The 15,163-nt window shown below is 38.3% G+C and overlaps 1 protein-coding gene across 10 annotated transcripts in view; it reads left to right on the top strand.

Annotated features, from left to right (window-relative positions):
• The window catches only part of FGFR2 (fibroblast growth factor receptor 2), a 105,903-nt gene that overhangs the window by 39,640 nt on the left and 51,100 nt on the right, over positions 1 to 15,163 (top strand). For all 10 annotated transcript variants that reach the window (XM_039480768.1, XM_039480771.1, XM_039480770.1 and 7 more), the window contains one exon: positions 8,009 to 8,132. In XM_039480768.1, the coding sequence (XP_039336702.1) occupies positions 8,009 to 8,132 (124 nt within the window). The remainder of the gene's footprint in view (positions 1 to 8,008; positions 8,133 to 15,163) is intronic.

Below are 15,163 nucleotides of genomic sequence, written 5' to 3'. Positions count from 1 at the left end.
GGGTGTATTTACAGGTAGACTTATGTAAGGAGTTTACTCATCCTTAGCACAGTCTGTATCCAATTCATGTCAGCATCTCCAGAAAAGCTTCTGAAAATTGCTTTGATAAAGAAATGTCTTCATGGATGCAAAGACTTTCTTGAGCATCTAATTATATTGTTTCATATTTCTTGAGTTGAGAAGTGAATATAGTGATTTCGAGTTGTAAAACTTCTGAATTCAGTTTGATTTATGAAATTTAGTGTAAGTAAGCGTACAGCATAACAATGCCAAGGAATGTGGCAAATACTTGTTTAACTTTCTCAGGTTTTTTCCTCCTTTTTCCTCTGGATTAATCATTTAAGGTATTTTTTCCTAAGAATTGAGAGAGATTAGCTTAGTCTTTTGTCCTGGCATTTCATCCTTCTCCTACTTTGTACATGACACTGTAGCACTTTTTATTTGAGGATCCTAAAGCACTTTCACACACATGAAATAGCTGAGAGAAATTAAGTTACTTGCTTAAGGTGATACACTCAGATAGGGCTCGTCTACATTTCCCGCAGGATTGGGTATTCTAGACACGATAAATTAACCGCCGAGCGCTCTCCTCTCGACTCTGGTACTCCACCGGAGTGAGAGGCGTGGGCGGAGTCGATGGGGGAGCGTCAGCTGTCAACTCACTGCAGTGAAGACACTGTGGTAAGTAGATCTAAGTACTTCGACTTCATCTTTGTTATTCACGTAGCTGAAGTTGCGTAACTTAGATTGATTCCCCCCCTCCATGTAGACCAGACATTAGAGGCAGAGCCCAGACTAGACAACAAGAGCCCAGATGCCCAGCTCCCTGCTCTAACCACGATGCACTTCTTCCCTACTCAGATTGATGAAATCATATTACTGCTTTACAGGCTAAAAGATTAAGGTGCTTTGTCTTGAAATGCCCTGCTGTAGCAAGCACGCATATTGCCTCACGTGCTGTTGAGTCAGATCATCCCTATTGCAAAAAATTGTTTCCCAGGGCTAAGGAAGTCAGATTCTAGGCTCCCCTTTTTCTTTTCTACCAAGATTTACTGTAGAAGGTGTCAGTTTTTCCAATATTTGCATTTCCACAGAGTTAACTCCCAGAAAATTTCCCTAAACAAACATTATTTCTTCAAAAGTTTTCAATCTGATTTGCTTACTCCATAAATTACTGTTCCTTATTAGTGTACACTTGGCAACACCGTCTGTCTTTCATAGTACTATAGTGTGTTAATGAATTGGCTACAATTCAGTGGTTTACACCTTTCTTAGAGTTGTTAGAAAACTGAAGCCAACTAAGAAACAATTAATCCTGTCTTGGAGCATAACAGTAGCCATTTTTTAGTACTAACATCGACATTGTTTGAACACTTTGCACCATGTGAGGGGGGGAAACAGATATCTAGCCTAAAAATATTAAGTGGGGTTAATTAAATTTTGATCATGTGTATAAAAATATATGTAAAAAATGCATATATACCACTCACCCACAAATCACAAACACGTATTTTTGAAGCTGATGTAAGACAAAATAAAGTATATTCCTATAAGCCTAAATCATAAAATATCCTACCCATTTTAAGATTAACAGATGGAAAAAGAGTGCGGTATTATGATTTCTCATAGCAAGCATATATCAAATAAATGCCTCCAGATCATTTCATATTCATCATTGTTCTTCCGTAAGCAGTCTTCCTACTTGCCATAATTACCTTTAGCCTAGATTATGACAGTGGTCCTAGTAAGCAGAGTAAATTGTGCTCCAAGATCGTGTTACAGAATGAAGCCAAAGCAGATTTTTGGGAGGTATTACACATTTATTCAAAATAATTCCTTGAATCAGAAAAACTTTGTGTCCTACCAACAAATAAGGCTTGGTATGCACTTTGCAACTTCAGTATGAATAATTAAGTAGGGCAGGGAGACATTTAAGACATGACTTTTTTTTTTTTTTTAAATATATATTGCTCCATATTTAACCAGGCATGGCAGCATCTTATGCTGACTTTAGTAAACTGGATTGTATGTAAAGTCTTGCGGGGGCTAAAGTACATAAAAGCTTTCTGCTGTAGAATTTAATACACCAAGGTATCCAGAAAGACTTAACTGATCTAGAATGGTTAGACGAGAACTTCCGCATCCACCATTGCTACTTGACATGACAGCCTGTGCTTTTCTTCTTCTGGCAGAGCCAATAATCTACACAGATATAAAGAGCAGGCAAGAGGAAGGAAAATTTAAAATTGTTTACTGATCCTCCATTCCTCCCCACACGCTTCTTTTTCCTCCCCTCTTGAGCTAAGGAAACTATTCTCTTTTCTTTTTGTTCTCGTTATCACAATCAGATAGCAGTACCCAGTACTTTGTTCATTTGAGGTGTGTGGTGAGTCAATTTTCACTCAAGCCTGATAGCAGAATGGGTATCTGTGTGAAGGGAGGTAGGCTCCAGAAGGGAATTCCTCCACAGTGAGTAACTTTGCTTTTTAACACCTGGAAATATAACCTTTTATGGTTTTTATGATGTACTCAGAGTTCATATATCAAAGAAAAATGGCCCCTTACTTTTCCAAGCCTTTTTGATCCCCTCTGCCCCCCCTGAAATGACTATGGTATTTGCTAGGTCATTTGAAGAGATTTTGTAATTTTTCAGTGTGTACTTTAAAAAGAAAATATACTCTGTGTGAGATCACAAGACCCTTTACTTTTCTCTACACCACCCAGAAAGCAAATTTACTTCTATCTGTTGTTACTGTTTAAGTATTAACAGGTGTTTGTTTCCACATCTGCGTTTTGATAAACGACATCACCACAGCCCTTTTCACACATTTAAGTTCAGCTTGGGTAAATATTGGATAAACAAATAGTTTTAGAACTGTAAGAACTGAAAGAGTATATAGTTTTTGTATGTATCTTTTTGCACTAGCTCTGTGGAACTGAGTATCAGTAGCAGGGAAATTGTAAAATACTTTCATGCTATACTATTGATGCATGACTAGTCGATCTGTTTCTGATACAGAGCCATGCTAGTTTCAGGGGGTTTGGTTCAGACTCCCCTTTAATATTTACATTGTATTTTATTTTTAATCTGTGTATCTGAAACTCCATAAATTTTGGAAGGGTTTAGAATCCCAGTCCAAAACCTAAGTTGCTGACTGGACATCATCTTTATAATGGGGGCAAACCAAATCCCCAGATCTGAACACTGGGGAGGGGTAAAGTGCTTTGAAATCTGGATCTGAATTTTGTGGCTTTGGTACTAGTCTGAATTCACATCCTGTATGGGGAGGTAAAGAAACACAATATGTTTCAGCAATTTAGCTGATCCCTGGAACTCATTGGGGGACTAAAAAAATTTTATGCTAATGAGTCATCTCAGTTATGTGTCAGCTCTAGTCATGGAAGGGCTTGTTATTAGAACTTAGCAAAAACCTATTGAGGGAGCAAGTTTACTCTAAAAAAAATAAAACAACATTTGCCTGTTTTCGCAGTCTGGCAAGCATAGTGCAAGTGTAATGAAGAATATAGGGCTTGTCTTTGTGAACAATTTAATTGTGTAGTCACCACTATTGTCTTTTCTCTCCTCTGTTTAGTTTCTCTGCCCAGTACTTTCAGGGGAAGATAAGCAACTTAAATGATGCTTTCATTTTTTTAGGGCTCAGTGCTCGTTTTTCTACCCCTCTGTTTCACTCCGACACACGGCTGTCTGCTCTCATTTTCACCATGTTACAGCAAACATCCTCTTAATGTTAAAATTTTCTCTCAATTTTGTTTTTCAGTGGAAAATTGGATTTTTGACTAACCGTTTTTTTTCTGTAAAATGACTGCATTTTGCAGGTGATTTTGACTTTTGTTCAATAAACTAAACACCCCAAAACTGAAAAGCTTTTGATTCAGAAATGCTGCTGCAGTGCCTCATGGGAGTTGTAGTTCAGTTGGCTCATGCCTCCTATTTTCTTTTATGGGCTGGATTCATCAGCCAGACTACATCCCTTATGATGCACCGTGGCTAGGACCTCCCATGAGGCACCTTAGCAGCATGGCTGAATAGAAGTTTTTTATTTTAAATTTTTTTGCTGAAAACTCAATATTTTGTGTGTGTGTGTGTGTGTGTGTGTGTGTGGTGGTGGTGGGGGGAGGGGGAATCCCATTTTCTGACCAGCTCTACTTAGAACCAAAAGTAATATTATCAGCATTGAAGCAGTTTAGATTTCCAATTAGCGTAAAGGTGAATTTGTATGGTTTTGATATGGTGCCTAGTGAGATTCTATTTAAAAAAATTGAATTGGCCTGTAATAGGACTAGGACATGAATCAAAAACTTGCTGACAGACTAAGCAAAAATAGTACTTCACTGATTTGGTTAGAGTGCTATTGGGGGTCATGCAAGGGTCACTGTTGTATCCTATTTTCATTAATGGTATTGCAGAGAAAATAGAAAAAAATTGATGTTAAGGTAAGGGGAGCTGTAAACACCTGAGCATAGAAAGAAAGTAAATGAAACCTGGAAAAATGCAAGGTGATGTATTTCGGGGGAAAATACTGCAAAGCATGGCTATAAAATGAATAGATGATGCTTGGAAAGCAAAAATACCAAGATAAAACTAAACTGAGGGATGGATTATAAATTATAGACATCGGCTCGCAGTGAGGTCTGGTTGCAAAACATTACAGGCCAGGATGTGATCATCCTTCTGTGTACAGCTGCAATACCAGAGTGTTTGGAATATTGGGGTACCCCAGGTCAAGAAAAGGCCTTGACAAACTGGATAAAGTGAAGGACAGTAAAGCTGGTTAGTCTTGGTGAGGTGTGCATATGCTGAAATAACTTGAAGAGACTCAACCTTAAAGACAGCTTTATGTTGGTATCACTAGAAATAGTAGGGTGATAATGGACAAGGAAATATTGAGGGTGGACAGTGTGTGTAAAAAAAAAAAAAAAAAAAGTTTCCCTAGCTAAAGATTAATAAATGGTGTATGGAATGTTCTTCCAAAAAGAGTTACTGAATCTTTGTCACTGGAGTTATTCATATTCAGTGGTACAATTCACCCCTGTGAAGGCCAGCACAAGGCCTGTGTCCTACATAAGACCCACATAGGCCCGATTATAAGTGGAAATTAAGTGCTGTTTAGATCTTGACCTGGCCTCCTCCACAGGGGCTAGTTTCATTCCCTGGTCTCCCTAGCTCTCAGGTTAAGACAGGTTACCTAAGAGTGTGTCAAATTTTCTCACCTTCTAGTGTAACAGTGTACAGCACTCAGTAACAAAGTCGGACCACCTCAGAATCATGGCTGACCTGTTAGATTCTAGGGATGGTTATAGTTAACCATTCAGGTCAGTAATCTTCATCAGGAGAAACGTCCATCAATGCAGGATAATAGCTTTCCCCATTCCATTTACAACATGGAGGCAGTGAGCCAACAAGATAAATCAAGTTAGCAGCCAAAAATCTGATTCCGTGACAAGATGTCATAAATGCTTTGGGCCTCTACAGCAACTGATTAGTTTAATTTAGAGAGGCTTAAATTGTGTGTCTAATCTGGAGATACAATATCTCTCCCCTCTGGGATATGAGAGGATATTTCCACTGTTGCTTTTTTATACTGACATCAGTTACATTCACGTTGTAGCTATAAGCCTGATTTTCCTATCAAAAGTTACATAATTGATTGTATTTTCTTCCCAAATTAATTATTTGAATAGGTGTTTGTTTTGTGGATCCACAATCTGTTTGTCCTGTTTTGATATCATCGAGGCTAAAAATTCTTGGTCTATTCTGGGAAATAATCCTAAAAATATAACTTGGAAAGGCAAAAAGCATAGAAAACGTTTCATCTTTCTTCCTTCCAATAGAGGCCATGAAGCAGTAAAGCCTCCAAAATAAATGGCAATTGCCACCATTATTTATTGGCAATATGACAGTAATATTCTTCCGACCCCAAACACGTAATGTGCAAGCTGCTTAGCAGCATAAAAATAGAATATAATAGTTATTTATTATAAACTCTTGATACTATGAAAAATTTGTAAATACTTAGGAGAATATAGAACAAATTAACAATTTTGCATAGAGCCAGCACAGAACCTCTAAACCACTTATAGCAAAATAACTGGTGTAAGTATAGCAGCGCGTCTGCAAAGGTTTGAATTTCACCTGTAGGGGCAAATACTGAGCAGGCTTCATTGCCCATGGTAGTAGGCTCCAAGTACTTTTCCACTGCACTGGCAGATTAAGCCAGCGGAGAACCAATGCGTGGGCACTCCATGTTCCCTGAACCCTGTGGAGCAGAGCTCCAAGGTAGTTCTGTGCACAGCACAGGTTGTAGGAGGAAGTCTGGGCAGGCCCAGCATGTGATCACTATATCTATACGTTTTATGAATCCAGAGCCCTCAACCCCCACCTATTTGGGAGCAGCAACAGCTGTCCAGATGCATGCTGGTCATTGTAAGCAAGGGCTGAAGATTCTGGTCTCATACTCAGAGCGTTTCTGAGTGGTTTGGTTAGTGTTCAGGCCATTCACATAGACTTGGACTTTCTTCCAGGATTTGGCCTATTTAAAGCACATAACCAAAGTGACTATTTCCTGGTAGATAATAAGTAGCTGTGAAGGTACAAGGCAAGACAGAGAGTCCTTGACTGAGCTGATAGTTCACTTATATAAAATGCCTGAACCCTGGAGGCCATTGGTGTTGTCACCAACTTGAAAGAGCAGAAAGATATAAAGAAAAGAAAATACCTTTTCATGTGCTTTAAAGTGCAGAGCTAAACTGTATGGCACCATGGGTACAGTATTGACAACACTAGTTTCTTCCTGACAGATAAAGACCAGTATAATAACCAAAAGGAAAGTAGGATTTCATACTATAAGTAGGATTTCATACATATTTCTAGAATAACTTTTAGGGGTTACAGCGATACTGTCAGATACTATACAGCAGAAAAGAAGCTTAGTAAGGACTCAAGAAGCTTAGTAGACACAGATTTTCAGCATGATTTGTAGAGCCGCCCCTGGCTGTAACCCCTAAAAGTTATTCTAGAACACAAAATTGTGGAAGGGAGAATTCACTGTTTTCCATTTTGCATGATTAAAATTACTCAAATTCATGTTAATTGGTGAGGCAGGTGGAGATTGTTGGGGGCCCTGGGTAGTGATGGACAGACCTTGGATATAATTTTCATGATATATTTATAGTTCATAGAATTGATCAGAAATTTAATCACTCAATCTAAAAGTTAGAAAGTTTTTGAGTTTATCTAACTATATGTTAATTTCACAATACCACTTTGAGGGGTTTTTTTAATGCCGGCGTAATTTCCTTTTTTACCTTCCAAAGGTTGTCCTTGCAACATTCAGATGGCCTTATATATCATATCAGACAGGAATTTTTAGAACTGTTTTCTTGAAAAGATTCTCTGTTGATATAAATTAGATTCCTAGAATAATAGATCTGCTTGAGTATGAATGTTGCACTTTTGTTTTTTGTTTTGCTCTATAACAACTCTGTATATGTAATGCTATGATCAGTGGGTTAGAGCCTTGGATATCGGTGGAAAAATCCAGCCCTGGCTGCTAGAGTGAGACAGCCAATACCATCAGATAACTTTTGGAGGCAGATGTGAAATGTCTTGGTAATCTAAATTCAGTTTCTTGTGGACTGGTGTCTACGTCATAAAACCATAATCCGAACTGGTACTAATTGTGGCACCCTTGTTGTCAGTTGAAATAGAATGGCTGAGGACTGAATGTGCATTGAAGACTATTTTTCCAACTTAAGGGTGAAGTACCTTGGTAAAGGAGGATGTGGCAGCATTCACTGCTACTGCCTATGCTGAAGCTGCTCTGTGTTTAAATAAAGGATTTTGGTCTCCAGAACTGTCAATCCAGCATTGCCGTGGCTTTTAAAAACATTTGTGTAATGGAAACAAATATCTTCCTTTTATGTGGGAAAGACACGTACAAAATTGTGCTATCAACTTTTTAAAACACTCTTATTGAAATCCTATCAGGTGCGAAACCAGCACTGGAGTCTCATTATGGAGAGTGTAGTCCCATCTGACAAAGGAAATTATACTTGTATAGTGGAAAATGAATATGGATCCATCAATCACACATACCACCTAGATGTTGTCGGTGAGTAAAATTCTATCTGCTACAAGAATTTTTTTAAATTAATGGCTTAATTTTATTTCTTTATTTAAAACTAAATGCAATGGATATTTTTTATTTATTTTAAGGATGGTTTCAGGGTTGGCTATAAGAATGTAACTTCTGTTCTTTGAGGCTATTTCAGCTGTTTGCAACTACAGCAAAACCTCACTGATCACACACCTTATACATAAATTCTCTCTCACACACTTACACTCGCACAACAGTTTCCTTGCGTCTCAACAAAGATGTGGTACCCAAGTGTATGAGGTCTTATATTATGAATTCATTATTGTTATACAATATGCTACAGTACACTTACAAGTGCATTATGAAGTGTAAATAATTCAAATCTCACTGCAGTTGTCAGAATTGTCACATGGTTCTCTGAACTACTGTAATTATAGCTGAAAAAAAATCTTCCTGTAAAGGGTCAGATCCTAATCTCCGTTACACCCTGTGTAACTCTGGAGTGTTGGCCCTGAAGTCAGTACAATTAATCTGGATTTACACTTGTGTAATGAGATCAGAATTTGGTCTGTGAAGTGCTGATATCATTTATTGAAACATAAAGGATAAATGTTGTGAAATCATTTAGCTGATGGAGAATCTTTTTTTTTTTTGATAATTCTTATCAATACTAAGGCCTTCATTTAGGAGAGCACTTAAGCACATGCTTCACTTTAATCATGTGCTTATGGCTAACTGACTTCAATAGGATCGAAGCACATGCTAAGTGATTTGTTTAATTAGGGCCTAGAATCTCAAGACCCAATTCGGCCACACATACTTATTCTGAGTAGTACATACTTAAGTAAGTAGTGGTACTCAACATGACTATGGTGATAGAGCTGGGTCCTTAGTTTCTAACATATGTGAAAGTAGCTCATGCTCACACCAGATGGTGAAAATGATGTGGGCATTGGAAGCTTAGTGAATAAAACCACTGATCATTCAGCACTGAAAAGTAACTTTGGGCAATTGCAGGCCAGTTCTGACTAGAGATAGGTGGTCCATTCCATCTCCTGTTAAATCAACAGGAGTCTTAGCATTGACTTTGGATAGGGATCAGGCCAGCAGTGACCCATTTTTGTCATTTCTATATTCATTCATTGTATTTATACAAATAATAGTGCACCCATCACATTGTCTCTGGATACCTGTAAGTGAATTAATAAAAAGCAATGCTGCGTTTAGATTACAACTGTCCAAATCTGCAAAAAATTCAACCCTGCATTCAGCTGTGAATACAAATGCTTCCCAAGAATACTTTGAGGGTGAGATTTTCTAAAGCACCCCGGGGTTTTAGGAACATATCCTGTTGACTTGGGGACTTTTGAATTTCCCACCCTGAGAGAAGAGAGGAGCTTCACACCTCTTCAAGAAAGTTGGCCCTATCTGACCAGTAGAGGCAGAGAATGCCCTTGAATGAAGATGTCCTTCTCCCAGACATTTAAATTTAAAAAATTAGTTAATCTGAGCTGTTTAGCAGATCACTGCTGTAGCTTTGGTTCATGAAGAGAGATGCAGTTTCTTATGGAGCTAAGACCCAAACAAATGTTGGCCCTTTTACAGCACTAGCAACACTTCGTAGTCTGCATAGAGAGCACATTCATACAGTTGAGGTGAACTAACTTAGGGACAAAGCCATTTTTGTTTGAACACTTGTTTAAACAAAGTTTATTGAGGGTGCAGCACCAACGGCTGCCAGGAATTGTAGTAAATTGTATTACACATGGCTCCATCCTTTGCAGACCAGCTGGTGGAAGGGTGCAGTCGAACCACATTAGCTCACCAGGGAATGCTAGCAAAGTAAGAACAGAGTGGTACTGATTTCTGTAGTGATTTTCTTTTCCCTTCAAGTCCTGGCTTTGTTCCATTTTGCTTGAGGTTACAAAATGTTTGTAGCAAGTCAAGGGGGGGAAAAAAGGACCCTTTTAAAATGCCTGGAATTTTCTTAGCTGAAGTGAAACTGATTAAAAGGCGCCAAAACTGGCCAGTTTCACATTGACTGTGAACCCTTTCACCCAGTTCTCTAGCAAATGTGTTCACCATGGATAATGCTGTCACTTGAGTAAATATTTGCCAGAAACCCCTTACCTCCTCTCCCCTTTAAGCCTTTTCTGAATGTCATGCATTCAGGAATATTATGCAGAAGTTTATTTTTCCTGGCAATAAATCACAGTGGCCTGCATGAATGAATGGAATGGTAACAAGGATTATGTCATTTATATAAATGTCTATTCCTTTCCTATAGAGAAGCAGAAAAGTAAATAATGAAGCCAAGATTTCAAAAAGTGATTAGTGATTTTTTGGTGCCTCCATGTTTAGATATTCACTTGAGACACCTCATTTCAGATGGCGGGTGTGCAGCACTTTCTGAACACCAAGCCCCTTTCATGTGACTCAGATTGGGCACCCAAAATCAGTAGTTACTTTTGAAAGTGGCAGTTCATGTTTTTTGGAAGCTAGACATTTTAGCATTTAAAGTGTGCATAATCATGTTAGTGCCCAATAACTCTGTGTGTGTGTGTGTGTGTGTGTGTGTGTGTGTGTGTGTGTGTGTGTGTGTAAAATGTTTTTTGGGGGATGTATGTAACTGCCACATTTCTAGTTTGACTTGAAGTCCTATATGTACATGTACAGACAGACATTTGATTCAGTGTCTGCTGAAGCCACTATGAGTCTTTGTATTGATTAGGACATTGGATTAGGACCCTCGGTTGAATGCATGTGGATGGGATTGTTGGGAGGGGGTCAGGCAGATTTCTGTGGCTGCTGAGGTACTGAAAGCCACCACTGAGTGTGGTGGTTGGGCAGGGGGCAGAGTGGAGGACTGAATTAAGCCAAGCATAGAAGGAGACCTCTGTCAGCCCTTCTCTATTGTATTGGTGTATTTCTACAGAAGTTTGGTTTGTTCTATTCTGCTCTATACATTTTCAGCTCTCATAAGGTTAAGGAGGGTTGTGGATGTGTGTTGAGAGTCAGTCATACTCCTTGGTATGTTTAGCCATTGGTGATCACCTCTCACAAACTTCAGGCCATCATTTTCAGCCAAGTTGTATGCTCAGAATGTTTGAAAACTGTCAGCTGAAACTCTTTGAAATAGATTTTCCTAGATGGTTGAACTGGTTCCAGAGTTGATTTTTGGTGTAAGTCATAAGGAATAGTATTAAACATGGCACTCTATTATAATAAAATGAGCAGCTGACTATACGGTGTACTGTAGAGAAACCTCTGATTATGTCACAGTTTTGGGAGGTATCCCAGCAAAATTCATGCCAAATAATGACACAATGCTAATTGGGAATATCCATTATTACTCGACTCAAATAACTTTCCAAACCCTGAACCCTTTTCACACATAGAAGCCCAGAGCCAGCAGAGCATGAGAGGTTTTCAGTCAAAATGTAGGTGTGAAGTATAGTCATTTTTACTTGTAATTACTTGGAAGAACCTTATAAAATAAGGACTCAGTTGGCTCAGACATTCTCATTCAAATTTACAAACCTGGCACACAGTCAGACTGAATTTCTTACAGCAAGTGGGAATAGAAATAAAAGTAGCAAATTATTAGCCATCCGTATATATATATATATATCACAAAAGACTTGGCCATATTTACAATGATAATTTCTAACTGTACAATAGAGCTGGTCAGGAAACTTTGATGGACAATGTGATTCTTGAAATGTTTAGTGATGCCCCACCTCCCCAAATTTTTTACCAGTTCTAATGCAATTCACACCACATTAGCTTTCACAATGGGACTTAAGTGGTCCCTGGGCTTTGGGTTGGTCTCTTGCCAGTGGGTGAATTTCACCCTGAGAAAATTAGGTTGCAGTATCAGCAGATGATGAGGATTTATTACAGGCCTGACACATTTTTTTAAAAGTTCTAATATAGCTCAGTTGTTTTACACACACACCTTTTCAACCATCCATCTCACCCTGTAAACTGGGAAGTGTGTTTTCTGGAAACCAATAGTCTTTCTCTCATCTCTGTGTCTCCCACTCTATTCTTTTCACCAGAGCACCAGGAAAACATGAGTGAAAGAGTTAGTTGTATTGTCAAAGGGCTATCATCTTTTATGATCTTCAAGCATTAAATAAAACCCTATACAGTACTTAATGTTACCACAGAGGTGGGAGAAGGCATTAACATCATGTAATAAGTGACTGTGCTTATTTTTGTTGATGGCAACAAAAAGTTGAGTCCTGAGGTTTGATAGTGGACACAGAGCTGTATCTCTGGGACTCCATAGCCTGTGGGAAGGATTCCATTCCTCTAGAGATCTCGCAAAACTCCCTGTATAAATCACTATGTTGAGCCTTGTCCAGAGGAGAATAATTATATTCTTATTTATTATGGTAGTGCCTAGAGCCCCAAACAAGATCAAAGACTCCCTGTGCTAGGCATTGTATGTACAAATAGTAAGAGCTGACAATTGAAATACGTAAAGAATTGAAGAAAGGAAGTATTATCATCCCTGTTTTATAGATTGAGAACTGAGGCACAGAGAGAAATTAATTTACCCTAGGTCTCACAGGAAGCCTGTGAGAAGCCAGGAATTGAATCCAGTTCCAAGTCTCCTAGTCCAGTGCCTTCAATTATAAGACCATCCTTCATTCTTGTAAATGTTAGCTTATCAGCTGTTTTTGCTCATCAGCAGTTCAGGTGAAGTACCTTTTTATTCTGCTGTTTTTAATTGCAGGTAGAAACTTTTATTTATAGGAAGCTCACTAAACAGATGCCTTCCATGTATAAAGTCATTCAGTCTAAAGGGAAAATGATTGGAAATTACAGTTATCACGTACCAGTTGTATGTAGCAAATTCAGCCTATAGAAAACAACATGGGAACACAGCAGAGCTGGGGCTTTTATATAATTAGATTGTCATTATCACCAGGGTGCAGCTTGGGTAGCAGTTGCTCTCTTTAAGCATGGAAATAATTTTACAACTAATTGAATTTATATTTTAACAGAAAAAAGAGATATTCACTGAACATTCAGGCTGTAGGTTGCAATTTGTCTTATGTAATGTAATTATCTAGGGAACTAAAGATTGGTTAGGTTTCAGTTTAAGTGCTTCATATTACCTCATCTACCGGGTGTTATAAGCAGCTAACAACTGCTCAACATCCTGAAAGAATGTGTAGGAAGACTATGCCGTTTACTATACAATTAATAGAATTTGTCAAAAACACTTTTTTGTCTTTTTTTAAAGGTACTATTGCAACCTGTTTAGCTGGTTATTAATCAGTTCTAAATTATCCAGTTGGCTCATACTTGTGGTTCAGTTTTTGTTTAGTAGAATATAAAAATAAATGCAGTTGAGTACTTTTAGCTCTACTACAAAGACTTATGCATATGAGTAGTCCCATTGACTGATGTGTGTAAAGTTACATACTGAAGTCTTTGCAGGATTAGACCTCTTATTTTTTGAAGCAAATTTTCTTAACTATGTTACATTATTAGACCATCAAAGATTCTAAACAGCCAATCTACTTTTCACTGTTGATTATTTTCTTTTTTGTATTTCTCTTTGGGAATCAGAATGAACTTCACTGTTGTTTATAGTCAGGTTCACTTTCAGGTTCTAGTGTGCTGTAATGTTGCAAAAAACACTGCAAGGCTTTTTTTTGGTTTGTTTTTTGTTCCTTTTTAAAGAGGCATACTTCCATTTTGTTGTTTCTAAATTCAGGGAAACCTATCCATTGATCTTAGATTTTGTAGACACCTACTTTTCAGAACCTAAGGGCCTGTATCCCTTCAATTTTTTTTTTAAATATAGTATTCAGTTTATATGTAGGAGCAATAATGACTTAAATTGCCTAAATTTGTAGCTTCCCCTCTGTATCATCCATGTCTGGCAGGAGTTAAATGTATTACAACCCAAGGTAAAGGTATTACAACCCAAGCCCAAACTTGCATTTCTGGCAGACGTGAATGAAAGTTGTTGACTAGATCTTTACATGAGCATGCTTTAGCTTGACACATTCACCTGAGTGCATGCAGCCTGGGACATGATGGGACAGAGACTGAAAGAATGAAGGAATACATACTGCCCTCAGGTATTTGGTTAAAATGAGAAGGAAAGAAGGTTTTATTCAACGTACTGATAAGCCTGACTGTGGACTTTACACCCAGCATTGGGCTTTTGGCAACACATGTACAACTCTGAGAAGAAATTACACAGATTGTTCAGTGCTTGAGGCTGTGTGCTTCACTGTTGAGAATAAAGACTGGTGTGTGATGGTTCAGCAAAGGGAAAGTGAATTGATCTTCATCCTTCCCCCCTCAGCTCCTGTTAATAAAGTCAAAATATTCCAAAACTGTAGTTTTATAGCATTGAAGCTTCTGATTTCATTGGAGTAGTCTGGCTAAATGATACTTTATGAACATATACTAGCATCATTACTTCATCCATTGGGTGAATGCTGAATTTGTCACGTTTGAAATGCTTTCTGCCGAATCTTTTGTGAGAGGCCTGGCCTCCCTGTCCCACTTCCTGTTTTCTTACCATCTCAAGACAGGTATTTCTTTTTGGTTTGAGGAACGATGAACGGGACATTATTGCAGCTCTTGTGCAATATTATCTTTAATCTTGCCTTTTAATTCATCCAGCTTCACACTCACGGAACTTCAAGTAGAAGTTTGCAAGAGTTGTCTGAAAATACCAGTAAGCATGTTGTATCCCTAGATGTGCGTTTGGCACTTGCTGAAGTACTTTTGTGTAATCAGTGTCTTTGTGACCCTCCACTCCACAGACTTATTCACATAAGAGGTGTATGAGTTTGCTTCTGTGTCCAGCAATGAGTCTGCTATTAGTGCTGAAGGTCCCACCATTCAACTCCTCCTTTTGGTCCATGTGCATTTGATTACACGAGTACATTATTATATTGCAGTTTACCCATGCCTTAATAATTAAAGCTATCAGGAAAAAGAGTTGGTGCTCTATCTTTCTAAGGCAAGTTAAGTACCATGCAGTTTAATGGGTGAGATCTCTTGGATGA

This window comes from Mauremys reevesii, linkage group 7 (assembly GCF_016161935.1).
Source record: "Mauremys reevesii isolate NIE-2019 linkage group 7, ASM1616193v1, whole genome shotgun sequence".
NCBI classification, from domain to species: Eukaryota; Metazoa; Chordata; order Testudines; family Geoemydidae; genus Mauremys; species Mauremys reevesii.
Note: the sequence above shows the minus strand (reverse complement) of the source record. Positions and strands in the feature narration are given on the sequence as shown.